We start from the raw sequence: 15,676 nt of genomic DNA on the forward strand, positions 1-15,676 counted from the left end.
CATAGCAAAGCCAGACCTATGCATTCCAGGCAAGCCTTCTACCACCCTAGCTTCCAGCCTGCCCAGTTTGCCTTCTGCTCAGGACCACATCAGGCTGTGAATAACATTTATCCTCATCTCCAGCCTCTCACTTTTTAATGTACTGATTCTACCACTAAGTAAAAATCTCTCTATTACCCAGAAAAAAGGGAGGTCAGGGAACACGCTTTCTAGCGAAGTTTTTCATGAGCATCTACTGTGATGTGAACATCCTTCGTCGTGCTCCTCCCAGTTGTCTGTGACTAGTGTGAACAGCAGCGTGCAAAAGGCAGTAAGAATCCCAGCAGCAATGATGTTTCCCAGTGAGAACTGACAGGTTGTCTCCTGACTTATCTCTTCTGTGCTGTATCTGTTTCATACACCATAAGCAAGGCCAGTAGGTATTTTAAGGGGTGGGAAGCTGAGTACTTGTGACAGGAATCGTGGTCTGGCACGGTACTGTCAGTCCAAGAGACCCACAGGGAGGCTATGTGGTAGCAGGCAGAGGCTTGGGCTGGTCTGCCCAGAGGACACCCATGTGCTTATCCTGTCACTCACGTTTGACTTAATGTTCCCAGTGCAGTTACTTATCAGACACCAGTCACTTATAAAAGCAGTGAGAACACAAATGTTGAAGACAGCATCACTTTAAAATGGTAACATTTTTAAAAACATGAACGAATACGTATTTAAAATGCACAGTGGACATCTTCAGCTTGTACTGTTCCACAGCATTCTAGCTGGGGTGACACAACAGGAGCTAACCAAGTAGCTCAGGCACACCCGAGGCAGCAGTGCGCTGTCTCCCAGTCCCTCAGTGGAACCTCTAGAACACTAACCTATGACTGTCTGGGGATTCAGCTCTTAAGCTACCATGTGAGGTGACTCTTTATTTAGCTTTTGAACCTGAGGTGGAGTAGAGACAGGTCGCTGAGCCCATGAACAGCACACTGTCAGTCAGACCCTGTGGTTCTGAAGCCATCTTCACTGCAACTACCTTCACATCCCAGACTTCACTAAGAGTGGACAATGTATTATGCCTAAACATGAGGGGCAACTGGAACTTAACTTGTTCCACAATCAGGCGGGTATGGCCCCAGGAAAAGGGACCAATGCAGAAAGGCAGGAGACAAGGACTTCTTGGATGATCCCCTACTCTCATGGTGATGCCCTCTCTGCTATGTCTCAAGCTAATGGGATCTACACCCAACACCTAACAGAGGGAGGACATGGGAATTAAGTAAAAAGGACTTGTTGGGAAAGGAGCTGAAGGGGAGGGAAACTCAAGCTGGTGTAATTGTTTCAAAAACCGAAGAAACACTACAAACAACGACACGGCCTCTTTATCAGTCTCACATGACCAAGGTTTGTGGTCAGCGATGCTCCTCAGGCGATCTTGGCCAGCCACTTCTCCAAGTCCTGGACGTCCGCAGAGCCAGCATCCCCTCGTCCACCCTTGGCACTACACTCCAGGAACTCCACTTTGAGGGGCAACTGGGAAAATTCAAATTCTTTGCCTTTCTTTCCCAGCTGAGCAGGTGCAGTACTAGAACTGTCCAGGGTGCTGGGAGCAGCAGACCGGGTGACTCGCAAGGTGTTACTGGGGGCAAAGGGACAAGTCAGAAGCACCAAGCCACAAATTCCTATCAGTTCCCAAATCTGTTGGCACCCATTAAAGACTGATGGGATAAACACCAGTCAGTACTGACACTGCTGGCTTGCCCTTTATATCCATGGATCATGGCTTCACACAGACAGGGGAGATGGGTCCAACCTGTCTTGTTAGCCAGACACCAGTGGGCTAGGAGACCCAGGTCACACCAGCTCTTTTAAGTCTATACCTACTAAGATCTCCTGAATGACAGCATTGAAAATAGTTTTAAATGTATGCTGTGGCTGGAGAGATGGCTCAGTGGTTAAGAGCACTGACTGCTCGTAGAGATCTTGGTTTCAATTCCCAGCAACCACATGGCTCATGAACATCTGTAATGGGATCCCATGTCCCCTTCTGGTGTCTAAAGAGAGTGATAATGTACTCACATATATACAATAAATAAAATCTTTTTAAAAAATGTATGCTGTATTATCAAACTCAGGGTCTTGAAACTTCAGGATGGGTAGATAGGAGCTTATTTTTTATTATGAGTCTCCTTAGATATGACACTCATACATCCACAGATTTTAAAGTCTCATCCGTCCTGTTTATCTGTAAGTAGGGAAACTTTCCCAAATGAAGTCACTTTACTGCCAGCGGCTGGTCCTATACAGCATGTAAGCAGCAAGCCTGCTGACCTCCTGCAAGGGACTACGCTTTATAAATACCACACCCAACTAAAACTACAAGCAGGGCATGGTGTCGCACACCTTTCCCACACTCATCGACATTTCAATAGCTATAAACATCCCATGTCTTTTATAATTCTATTAATTCTTCTAACTCATATTCCATACTACCCCAACTATGACTCTGATCGTCACTAGAACCGAAGCCATGCATGACTCAGCCCGTCAACTCCCACACAAGCGCACTCCCACTTACAGCTCCTTCTCCAGCTGCTGCTGAATTAACTTTGCTGATTTTGCCATTGCGATATCTGTGAAGAAAAAAGAGCATTATTCTAGTTTAAACCAGAACGTGTCTTCTCCCTGGACTTCTAGCACAGAAAGAAAATTCCTATTTATATGAAGAAGTTCACTCCCACATTCCTCTGTTAAAACACTTTATCACTATTTCTTTCTGTTAAAGTAAATGCTGTATTTGCAGGTTTTTGAAGAATGCTTTAAAACATAGAATACAACAAAATATTGTTTTAGTGCCAATGACCCTAAACTAAGTAAGCTTAAGTTTTCCACACCTTACACGCCCTTCAACACTTAACCTGTCTAGTCCATTTAAAGCAAGCATGCAGACACCATGACTGACATTAGATGAGAACTTTCAACATATAACACCATATCAACCCTTTTAAGAGAAACCTCCCACACGGCAATGAGCCCAAGCAGGCACAAGGCCCAAGCCAAATCAGTATTGACTGTCTTCCTCATACAAAACCAAAGAAGCTGGCTGGGGCTAGAGACGGCTCAGTGGTTACAGCACTGGCTTCTCTTCCAGAGGACCAGGTTCAAGTCCTAGCACCCACATGTCAACTCACAACTATCCCAGTGGATCCAAAGCCCTTTTCTAATCTTCTCAGGCACCAGGTATGCCTGAGGATCAGCACTACACACACACACACACACACACACACACACACACACACACACACACACACACACACTCTTTAAAATAAGATGCTAAGAGCCATACCACTCATCAGGTATTAGGATTTTTAAAAATCACTGCTGAAAAATGCTCCAGGCTCCTGAGAAAGGCAGGCGTGAAAGACCTATGTTACATGGCCTGGCCGCAGAGCCAACCCAAGTGTGAGCGCTGGGATAAGGGGGAACAGTGGTACGGCCTGTTTGGAAGGAGAGGCCCCACAATCCCCCAGAACCAACAGTACATGGCCTCACAAACTAACATTTGGTAAAGTAAGAGAATTTATGATCTTTAAAAAGCACTGTGTCATAAAAAAAAGGCTGTAATATCAACACAGCCTGCAGCAGCGAGTCCTTGGGACAACCTGGTAAAAGACCAGGAAAGTAATAGAAACAGATTTTCAGATTAAACCCCTTAATTAATGTCTAACTACAGCTCCTCCCCCATGCTCAGCAATAACGACTGCAGGTGAAGAACTAGTTCCCAGCAGCAGTCCTCCGAGGATCAGCTGCACGCCAGAAGCACCTTGCTTATTGCAGGCTACTAAGAAGGCCGGTGTGTTCTTCAGAGCCATGCTGTCGATGAGGACCTGGTACAGAAACTCAGCCACATCTTTCACCTCCCGCTGGAACGTTGCACTGTCCACCACGAACACCACAGCCCTGCAGGGACGGTTAGAGGGAAGGACACATGAGTACACAACAGCAAGCAGGAGCCACACAGGATCCCTCCGTGGGACCTGACCTCAGATAACAGCAACGACACCCATCATGTACCAGAGTAACCTCAGACAACAGGTCCTAGGGGCCAGGTGGGGAGAATGTGCGATGGCTAACAGGGCCAGGGCAGCTGGACCAGACACCGCACACGAAACTTCTAACTCAAAGGCAGTCTAATGCAGGCTGCGGCCAGAAAATAATTTTAAAGAAATTAAAACACCTGGTCTCCACTGGCTACAACTATGGGGCATAATTGGACACTAACCCTTGGAATAGGAGCCCTAAACATAAGATTCTATAAGGATTTTCATCAAACCCTCATGGAGGGTGCTAACAAGTGGAAATAGCTGTGGGGTCGGCCTTCCATGTCCTACAGTGACAAAGACCTCCAACCTTATCAATGACACCCGTTCTCTTGGAGGAGGGGATCTGGATCAAAACATACATGAAAATATGCAATTATAAGAGACATTAATCAGTACTCCCAAAACTGGAGTTTAGAGCAATCTAAGCACATGTTTATGGGCTGGACATGTAGCTCAGTTAGCAGACTGCTTGCATAGTAAACACACCCTTTATCCCATCCCAGCCAGCATAAAACCAAGCAAAGTAATCCTGTAATCCGGCACTGAGGAGGTAGAAGCAGGAGATCAAACACTCAAGTTCATTTTTGGCTGAACAGTGAGTTCAAGGTCAGGCTGAGCTACATCAAATTCTACCTCCAAAAAACAAAAAAGTCATAATATATGTTTAAAATTATTTTAGAGGATAATACTAGAAGCAAATAAAAAGAAACAGGTAGACTTTTAAAGGGTATTTTTAAAAGAACACATTGTAAAATAGTAAATATATTAGCAACGCAGTGGAAACTAAGCAGAGGTTCTCTCAGCTGAAAAGGACACAGCAAACTCGGCCGCAGATCTGAGGGGCTAACGCACCACTCGAGAGAGAATCTGTTAGCTCAACTATCGAAGAGCTAGGGCGGAGAGAAGGGCCCATGCTGTGACAAGCCAGACAGCAGGCAGTGCCATTTTTTGCAATCACAGGGTTTGATGAATCAGGCCCAATGTCTATTCTAATCTTTCACTTGGGGATCTTATGCCTGCAGAGTGTCCATTTGCACCTTGTAGTGGTGAGGCACGGAGACCAGATGTCCCAGTTTCTTTGCAATTCCTTTCCACCCACATTAGACTACCTGTGAGTGGCATGCTTTGCACAGAGTGGTTGGTCTGGCTGCCCCCCAAGGCCTCTTAGCATGTAACAGATAATGCCCTTCTGTGTAGGGTGGTGAACTTGAATTCTGAACACCACAAGTCCAAAGACAGATGCCCCTTGGGAAATCTGTGCCCCTATGCTAGGAATGGCACTCTCGGTCAGAGCAGATGGGAAGACTCAGCAGTCTCCATGGGATCACTGGAAGAGCTGCTACCCCAGGACCTCACCAAGGACCACAGGAAAAAGAGAGGGCCAAATAAAGTAGCTTCAAGTGAAAGACAGCCAGCAACTGTCACTCATCCTCTAGAAACATTTCTAGCAGCTACACTGAGCAAAACGGAACCTGAAAGGAAGGAGCAGAATTTGGCAAAGAGCAAAGAAATCAGGTCCATTTAAGTAACCACTGGGTGTAAGAAAAAGTAGGGCCACCGGCAGTCACAGAGGTGTATAGTGAAAATAACACAAGGGTCTGCAGAAGCTCAGAGCGCAGGTGCTTATCATGGTTCATGAAAAAGAAATGGGTCCTGATTAGATACTGTTTTTTTTTATTGTTTAAAACGGGGCAGGAATCCACAGGAAGAAAAATAATATACTTTTAAGTCAGTACATGGGAAAACAATCTTAGGTCACAGGAAGGATTTTCTTAAATGTCACACTGGGGCTCATGGAAAGAGTACTTGTTACTCTTGTAAAGGACCCAGGTTAGGTTCCCAGCATGCACATCAGACTGCTCACTACTGTTTGTAACTGCAGTCCAGGAGATCCAGCACCATGTTCTGGTTCTCTGGGTATCTGCCCATACAAGGTGCACATACGAACAGGTACATGCACCCAAATTTTAAAAATAAAAATGGCATATACCATAGTAAAAGTATTTTCAATTTAACAGTTTTATGACTGAAGTCTGTGCTATCTTAGTTTTATCTTTATATGCTGAATATTCTATTTATCAAAATACTTGGATAACAGTGTAATTTTACTACAACTCTAAAATTTTTCCAAGTGACAATGGAAAAAGAAAATAAAAGCTGTTCTTGATACACTTTGAATACAGAGCTTAGGCAGGTCTCAAAGTTGCCATCCCCCTGCCTCTCCTAAGTAGTGTATGCCACAGTGCCCAACAAGAGGGAAAAGAAGAACACCCAATTATGGCCAAATTTAGTAGGTCCAGGTATGTCTCAACGGTCTGAGGAATAAAAATCACATTCTCATCTATGACAGCTTGCTCAACGCCATCTACTATGGCAAGAAACAATGACAGAATCCAAGTCTAGACATGCTCCACAAAAGGGAGGGTCGAACGCCAGTCAAAAGAAACAGTAATACCTCAGGCACAGAACTGCCAATTAAACTATCAAAACATCATCTCCAAGATGCTTTCCAAATTCAGTTATCAAAATATGTCTTCACATCATTGAAATGTATCATACAAATTTACCTTACTTTTTAATCATTGTTAGAGAGCAAACATGAAGAAAGCATTTAAAACTACAGCATACAAATTTTAGGAAAGAATTTAAAAATCAATGACACGAGGACTTAACACTAAAAATAGTTCTTTCTTAAGGTATCATTTAGTGTAATTTAGGAACAGACATGCTGGGCGCCATGCGCCTCTAGCTAGCTTTTGGCTGGGTTATACAAGGGAGATAACAAGGAAGGTCTCTATACCCTGGATCCTGTGAAGTGGACTGCTCCAAACCCACCAGTGGAAAAACACCCAGCAAACTATAGGCTACAAAGCTGCTTGCAAGAGCATGCCATTACAGTAGGGTGAGGAGATCTCATTGTTCCAGCCACGTGGTGAGGTGGCACTCTACTCTGCTGGACTTGTGATCCACAGACTGGTCAGCCTCTGGTCCAGACCCGGGACTTCAGACCTACACTTCCAGAGTACAACTACAGTTGGTACGGCACAGGACTCAAGCCAGGCCTCTCTAGCTGGCCTTTTTGAAGATAACCAGTTGCATGGTATCCATGCAAACAAGTAACAGTTATGTCAAAGAACTCCAGCTAGCATGCTTGAGGAACAGGCTTAAGAATCTATGATGAGAGCCAGGCATTGTAGGGCACTCTCATTACCAGAACACAGGAGGCAGGAGGCAGCAGCAGGCAGATCTCTGAGTTGGAGGCTAGCCTGATCTATTGAGGGAATTTCAGGACAGCCAGGACCACAAAGAGAAACCCTGTCTCAAACCCTGACCCTCAAAAAGAATCTACTATGAGAGAAATGTTTCGTTCTTTAAAACAAAGCAAAGTAAACCATAAACCCCTTTGTCCTGTTACCATCAGGAATTCTGAATGTTAGATCCGTCCCCTAGGGTCAAAGGGTATAATTCTGGGTAGAAGAACAGGTCAGAAATCAAGTGCTGGCAGGCTTTCCATTTTTATTTTACATGAGCTCCAATACAAACATGGACACAGAGCTCCATGGAGCCAAATCTTTCTTTGGGCAACTCCTAGCAGCTCAACTTCAAGACAATTAGAAATAAACCTCATATTTTTTGGACAATGCTAGCATTTATAGCATTTCTATGCTAAAACACAAACAAAAAAAAACCATACACAAGTGAATTTCCTATTGATGACAAAAAGGGTTAGGGAGAAGGACGAAAAGAAGGTAAGAGGAAAGAAAGACTTGCTAGATTTGGTGACACATACCCATAATCCCAGCAAATTCAGGTCATCCTTGTTTGGCTATGTAGCAAGTTCAAGGCCAGCCTGCAGTAAGTGAGACATTATCTCAAAAAGCCAAAGCCAAGCAGGCAGACAGAAAGGAAAAGCAACTTAATTTATATAAGCCAGGAGGCTGCAGCAGAAAAAGCTTTCAGTTCAGGGCCAGCCTGGGCTACATGGGCTAGAGAGATTCTGCCACCTTATCAAAACAAAAGAAAACCAAAAAGAATATTAATGTTTTGAGTTTAGTATCTTCCAGGATCCATCCTAGCCTTAAAAATTCCCTTTTCAGATTCTAATAGCCTTAACATGTCTTTACACCTGTCTTCAGAGTTAGGGGTGAGAGAGATGGCTCAACAGTTCAGAGTATGTTCTGCTCTTGCACAGGAACTGAGGTCAGTTTCCAACACCCATGTTGGGAAATTCACAACAGACCATAACCCCAGCTCCCTCCCTCCTCTGGCCTACACATGTACCTGCACACAAGTGCACATACCCTGTGCCCCATATACATATAGTTTAAGGTAACACAAAGTTTTAAAAAGGTGTCTTCAGGGTTACCATGAAGTTTAGTCGTGCTAATGGAGTATTACTCCCTGAGCAATCTGGGAAAGCGATCCTTAAGCAGGCTCCCAAGTCTTCAGAGCCCTAGTACCCCAGAGATGGCCACTCCAATGTGCATCCCAAAATACCACAGCGCCTTAGCAGAGGAAACGGTATGAGTGGATGACATACCCAGTGCAGGCTTGAACAGACCCCGACTTACCTGGCTGAAGACTTAAAGCGATCTAAGAACTGAAGCCTCAAGCTCTCGTGCCCGGGGAGGTCAATCAAAGTCAGGCTGTTACCCTGAGGACAGCAAGAGCAACATCAAATCACCAATCGGTCCAGTTCCAGGTTCACAGACAGGTCTTCACCGTCAGATCAGTACACTGGAGCCGAGCTAATGAATGCAGCAAATGTTTACTTTAGACAGCAGGTCAGATGGGTGTCTGTGGAGGACGTCCTAACAGTAAACACTGATGAAGGGTAGAGGCTCGCCTTGGATACATGAGGCGCAGAAAAACAGCTGGTTTTGTTTTTGTTTTTTTAAATAGTGGCTGGGGGAAAGTTGGTAAAAAGATGTAGGTTTTATCTCCAAAAACCTATATTAAAAAAAAAAATTTCCAGTGTGGACCCACTTTTCACCCCAGTACCAGGGAAACAGAGACTGGCAGATTCCTGAAGCTATCTGGTCAGCCAGCCTAACCTACTTTGTGAGCTGCAGGACAGTGAGACCCTGTCTCAAAAACCAGTGTGCACCCTGAGGAACAGCACACCCAACCCTGACCTCTGGCCTTCACATGTATGCGCACACACACACCCCCACGTGCACACAAACTAAATAAAGCAATGGCCGAAGCTCTGGCAGTGAAGCAGTAAGCATGGTTCCTGAAGTGAGTTATAAGGGATAAAGCACTGCGAAATTAAGGAAGATGCAGAACATTACAGTGTCAACAAACGGGGGTTGGTTGGTTGGTTGGGTTTTCAAGACAGGGTTTCTTCACGCAGCCCTGGCCGTCCTGGATTCACTTTATAGACTAGGCTGGCTTGGAACTCAGAGATTCCCCTTCCTCTGCCTCCCAAGTTCTGGGATCAAAGGTGTGCACCATCATGCCCAGCAATAAACATTTCTAAGAGAATGGTAACACTTTACTATCTGAAGGAATCACAGAAGCACGGTCTATTCAAGGCTTAGGAAATGCACCAATGTGAGTGTAAGCAGGCCACACGAAAACTAGTTCATATTCACAAATAATGTGAAGTGATAGTACGTACTACAATTAATGCGGTTCTCTTCTTACGGAAACATCCATAATTTCTACTTTTGGTCTTAAGTATTTCTTAAATGTATATTAGATACACCATCTATCTGTTCCAACTTTCCAGTTCCTCTTCCCCTACTGGGCAAACGCACTATACACTGTAATAGGTGCTAGTTACCATCCCAGGACCTCACTAAACGAATGCTATTACAGAGACAGCAAGACCATTGGGAGTGGTATGGTACATGCATCAGAACCACCCATCATTTTTCACAATGACCTCGTCCTCAACCAACCATGACCATGACCTGCAAAAAGAAGTCAGTACCACATAGACTGCACACAACCCTCTAGACTCATTATGCCCTTTTGGATAGCCTGTGCAGACCCTCCCCAACAAATTATCTAACACACACACACACACCACACACACGCACGCACGCACGCACGCACGCACGCACGCGCATGCGTGTGCATGTGTGTGTATGTATATAATATATGAGGAATTTATTATATATTATATTTATATGGATTCATTTTATCAGCTCTGTTCCTTTAGAGAACCTTAATACAACATCTCTCCAGCCTCCCAATCAATCTGCAAACGAACCCCATATAGTTAGTTGTTCATTATTCCTGTTCACACTAAGGCTTCAAGATCTGGCGTGTAGTGACATGGAACAGGTCCCCTGATTGGATGGCTCACAGTGAGTACTGAACAGTCACACAGGGCAGTAGCTGTGACAGACACAGCAGTACACCCTGAAATATTCTACTTTAGAAATCTGGAGCTCAGGAGCAGTGAGATAGCTCAGCGGGGAAAAGTATTTGCCATTCAGCCTGAGGATCGAAGTTTGATCCTTGGAACACACATGACAGAAGGACAGAAGTGAGTCCCTCAAGCTGTCCTCTGACATAGTTAAGCTATGTCAGAGGACACTCCAAACACACATAACTTAAAAAAGTCTGGGGGTATAGCTCAGTGCTTGACACGCCTGACATGTACGATGCCCTTGGATCTCCAGCACCACAACCCTCAAGAGACCAGATACCAAGGATCCACCAAATTAGTCATTCTTCAAATGTAAAATTTCAATATCAAAAGACTCGGAAGTTTGAAAGGGTGTAGGGGGTGGATGGAATGTTGCAACCAATCTCTAAAATACCAACAATGGGAGGCCAGAGTAAGGGGACTCTGGGCTACAAGGCAGCTTAGACTATAGAGGAAGACCTTAACCAGGTATGGTGCTTAGCCATCCTGACGCAGGTATGGTAATCACCTTCAATTCCAACACTTGGGAGGCAAAGAAAGGTGAATCTCTGAGTTCAAGGCCAACCTGATCCACACAGTGAGACCCTGTCTGAAAACAAACAAGTTAGATGGCTGGTCCTTTTATTTGCTGACAATGATTAATTCTGAAGGCACCAGAAAGGGGAAGAACAGGGTCTCTAAAATCAAAACTTTAGTTCACACCGCTACCTATCCTTCCATCCCTAATCAGCCACTGAGCCCTCACTCACCAAAGCTCGGGTGTCATGGTAATCATCTTGGCAGTTACACAGGTATACACAGGTATTCAACAAGCCATTCTTCTGGTTCTTCATGGGTATGTTTGAAATATGTGATACAGTGGCATTAAGACATCCATCATGTGGTGTCACAGAAGCCAGAAATCTCAAATCAGACCAATGACTCACTACAATGAACATTTCCAAGTGAAATGTGTAGACAGAGAGATACACTGTGAGACACACTGTGACGCACTACAGCTCCCACGACATGCTTTGGGGTTTTTGTTTGTTTGTTTGTTTGTTGTGTGTTTTTTATTTTGGACAAAGGTAAAGGTGGATATGAGGGGACTGGAAGACAAGTGGAATTGGGGTGCATGATGTGAAAGTCACAAAGAACCAATAAAAAGTTTTTACAAATCTAACCATGGGACAGCTTCCAAAGAAGTCTGGCTAGTGGGGACAGAAAAGGACAACTACTTTTAACCAAATGATTGTCTACAAGTCTGCCTGCTTACACCAGAAAAAGACCTAGTACCCACTGAGATTCATACTACAGCTGGACAGACAGAACCTAGAAAGAATAAAATGTCTTGTAACCATGTACGTAAGTTAAAAGGATGGGTGGACAGAACTAAACCTGCTGCCTACATTGCCAAGGACAGATCTGTTATGCAGAGTATTTTCTTCATAAAAGTAAGCTACGGGGGCTGGGGATTTAGCTCAGTGGTAGAGCGCTTGCCTAGCAGCACAAGGTCCTGGGTTCAGTCCCCAGCTCCGAAAAAAAAAGAAAAGGAAAAAAAGAAAAATAAAAGTAAGCTACAAAAGATACCCACATCTTCAGACTACTCCATCCAAGACACAGTGCCCCAGAAAGCTTTGTCAACTTAACAGTTTACAGCCATGTAAGAGAAACCTCAACAGAAGTGCCTCCATCAGACTGGGCTGTGCGCATGTCTCTGGGGTCACTTTCGTGAGTCCAAAGTGGGAGGTACCATGTTTAGGCAGGTGGTCTGGGGCTATGAGGAAATCTAGCTAAGTAAACTGAGGAGAGAGCGAGCAAGCAGCATTTCTGATGCCTCTGAGGCCAGGACCCTGCCCTGATTTCCCTTAATAATGAATTATGTCCTGGGAGTGTAAACAGATTAAATCCATCCCTCCCCAAGATGCTTCTCGTCAACAACGGACATGACAGTAGATCTCAGTAAGGAAGAGTGTCAGATTCTAGAACATTCCACAGATACCTCTTACCCTGTTGTTGTTGACTTTGTATATAGCAGAACTATCGGTAATAGAAGTCTGTGTGTCTCTGTATTGGCCTGTTAGCAACTGTAAAAAAAAAGAAAAAAAAAAATGACGGTTGAGCTCAGGGTAAGCACATTACAACAACACCAAATTCAATTTAAAAAATAACATTTTAATTCTATCGAGAGTAAGGTCAAATGAATGAACACTACTTGAAACAGCTGAAAAGGATCGTGCTGACTTATTTTTAACTTGTAGAATATGATTACAAACTTTATTCCTCCTTTCTGCAGTGCTAGTGAACAGACCCAAAAGTGGCACCCTGGGCCCAACATTTTTTTTTTTTTTAAACAACAGCAAGGGGCCAAATTACTAGCCTGTAAAGATTTTAACCACCAAAACCAACTCAAGGCCTCGGGAGATGTTTCAGTGGAAAAAAAAAAAAAAACTTCCCGTGCAACCTTGATGACCCGGGTTCAGGCCACTCTGAACCTGCAAAAAAACAGATCTAGTAGTGCACATATTCACTCACGTATGGGGAGAATGGGAGGGAGGCAGGACAATGTCCAGAAAGTCATACTAGCTGGTCTGACACAGCAACGAGAGAAGACCAACACTTGTGGTCCTCTGACCTCCACAGATGTGCCAGGTCACACACATGAACGAGCACACACACAGTTACTATTATTATTATATCCTCCAAAGGAAGAGTAGAAAGTCTTCATAGTAAAACATGTGCAGTTAAAAAACACTGGCTACATAAAAACTAAGTATTAGTGAAGGGAAGTCTTACTAGCTTAAGCTGTCAGAGGATAATTTCTGTCATGATTATGATAACACTGTATTGCTCAGAACTGGCCATGCTGGGACGTTTTTTATGTCACAGAGATCAGCAAAAGTTATTGGGCTTCCTTCATTCTTTTATTGATTGTTTAAAGGAAGAGTAATAAAGCTAGCTACACCTAAAAATGTATGTCTGTAACCATTACATTCTGACTAGCCCAGGAAACCGATAATGCGTTTTTTAACAAGTGTATGTGTGTATATACCGAAGGCTGACGTTGGGAGTCCTTCCTCAATCTCTCTCCACCTCATTCATTCATTCATTCACTCATTCATTCATCTATCTTTGGCTTTTTGACACAGGGTTTCTCTGTGGAGCCCTGGCTGTCCTGAAACTCATTCTATAGACCAGGCTGGCCTGGAACTTTTAGAGATCCACCTGCCTCTGCCTCTGCCTCTGCCTCTGCCTCTGCCTCCCAAGTGCTGGCTTTAAAGGTATGGACCACCCCCACCCAGTCATCTACCTTATTTTGTGAGGCTGTGGCCTCTCATTGAACCTGGAGCTCACCAACTAGCAAGGGTGGTAAGCCAAGGAATTCCAGAGATCCACCAATTCTCTCCCTCCTTAGCGCTAGGCCTGACTTTCTTTTTCTTTTTTCTTTTCTGTTCTTTTCGGAGCTGGGGACCAAACCCAGGGCCTTGCGCCTGTTAGGGAAGCGCTCTACCACTGAGCTAAATCCCCAACCTTAGGCCTGACTTTCATGTAAGTTCCAGGGATCCAAACTCAGCAAGAAAACAGACTGAGTCACCTCCCCATCCCCAGACCACATACATTCTAACAGCATTGCGTGTGTGTGTGTGTGTGTGTGTGTGTGTGTGTGTGTGTGTGTGCGCGTGTATGCTCACAGATTTTCTTAGTCTTTTTGTACTCCCAACTAAGTCAAGAATTAACTCCCGGGGCCAGAGAGTTAAGAAAACACACTGCCCTTGCAAGGGACCTGAATTCAATTCCCCGCTCCCACATCAGGCAGCTTTTAACTCCAACTCTACAAAACCTTGCACATCTGGCCTCTACAGGGACAGGCACTTGTGTGCACCCACCCCTACACATACATATAATTAAAAAGAGAAAAAAACTTATTTTTAAAAACATGTCCCAAACTTGCCAACAGTTTCCAGTACCAAACAAACTGCAAGATGACAGGAATACAGTAATGCTGTAACAATCCCTATTAAGTCTAACCGAGGTGTAAATCAACGCATTATTACCCTGACGAACAGCAATGTTTTCCCAGAGTCGCAGAGACCAACAAAGAGGACAGCTCTCTGACTGCTCTTTCGGCTCCAAATGAACTTCCAGAACACTGCGGAGAAGAGAAAGGCAGCCTTCATTTTTCAAAAGACATTAAAAGGCATTTATGACAAAAACGCGTTCATTTGGACCACTTTCATTGTCATGCCGATTAGAGTCAGTTTGGTTAGGAACCCACTGAGCGCCAGCCACTACCGACTGTAAACTTTTCCACGTCTATTTCCCTCACCCCAAATGTGGAGACTTCAAGTATACACAGAACGATGGATCTGAGAAAAATCAGTGGCTTGCTAAATTTGATTGATGGATTTCTACTCTACCTTAGTACCTGAGTAGCCCAGAGCCAAGCTCAGACACAAGTGGCTCAAAGTTGGAGCGATGGCGGCCGCAGCACGCTGCACTGAAGCCCACAGGGGGCGCCTCAGGTAAGTACTCCTGTCCCAAGAACTAGGTCAGTTCAGCGTCCCCTTTCGACCCTGCTCGGGTCTGGAAGACCGGTAGAAGGAGAGGAGAACCCAGCCGTCTGCCTCCCCGGCCTGCGGCGCCGAGCCACCCCGCCGCCCTCGCAGCGAACGCCGGCCGCCTCACCCAGCGTCAGCAGCACCGCCAGTACCGCCACCGCCACGGACAGCAGCGTCGGATCCCTCTGCTGCAGCTCCTGTCGCAAGGAGTCGAGGTAAGGCTGGAAGGCGCCCCCGGCACCATCCCCAACACGCCGGGTGTTCGCGGAAGCCATGAAGGAGGTCCGTGGTCTTCCCGGGTCTCCAAAGATACGTGGCCCTAGGCTCCACGCCGCGGCGGGGCGCTGAGCATCACGGGAGTTGTAGTTCTTTGGGGTTATCTCGGCTACGAGCCATGGGGAGCGCCAAGTGCCTGATGGGAGTTGGAGTTTTTTGGTTTCTACGACCCTAGTTAGCCAGTGTATTCATACCATCATGCTTTGAGACATGTATGATGTATTGACTCAGGCTATGTGGAGGTTTTCCCTTGCATTTTAATTTTTATCTTTGGAAATCTCATACTTTGAGCAAAATTAATGGCCGCGAAACTTCAATTGAGGATTTCTACTCTGCCGTTACATGGGATGAAATTTATGAGACATTTTACCACAGTATAATGGGACCAGAGACACGGA

General features: G+C 45.0%; 1 protein-coding gene across 1 annotated transcript; it reads right to left on the reverse strand.

The window, feature by feature from the left end:
- Positions 1 to 1,339: 1,339 nt before the first annotated feature.
- On the reverse strand, positions 1,340 to 15,299 carry Srprb (SRP receptor subunit beta). The gene is given in 7 exon segments (NM_001013252.1): positions 1,340 to 1,618; positions 2,558 to 2,612; positions 3,803 to 3,939; positions 8,654 to 8,736; positions 12,453 to 12,530; positions 14,499 to 14,593; positions 15,130 to 15,299. Coding segments are annotated over 7 exon segments (810 nt in total). The 5' UTR covers positions 15,278 to 15,299; the 3' UTR covers positions 1,340 to 1,404.
- Positions 15,300 to 15,676: the final 377 nt, after the last annotated feature.

This window comes from Rattus norvegicus, chromosome 8, assembly GCF_021556685.1.
Source record: "Rattus norvegicus strain SHRSP/BbbUtx chromosome 8, alternate assembly SHRSP_T2T, whole genome shotgun sequence".
Taxonomy (NCBI): Eukaryota; Metazoa; Chordata; class Mammalia; order Rodentia; family Muridae; genus Rattus; species Rattus norvegicus.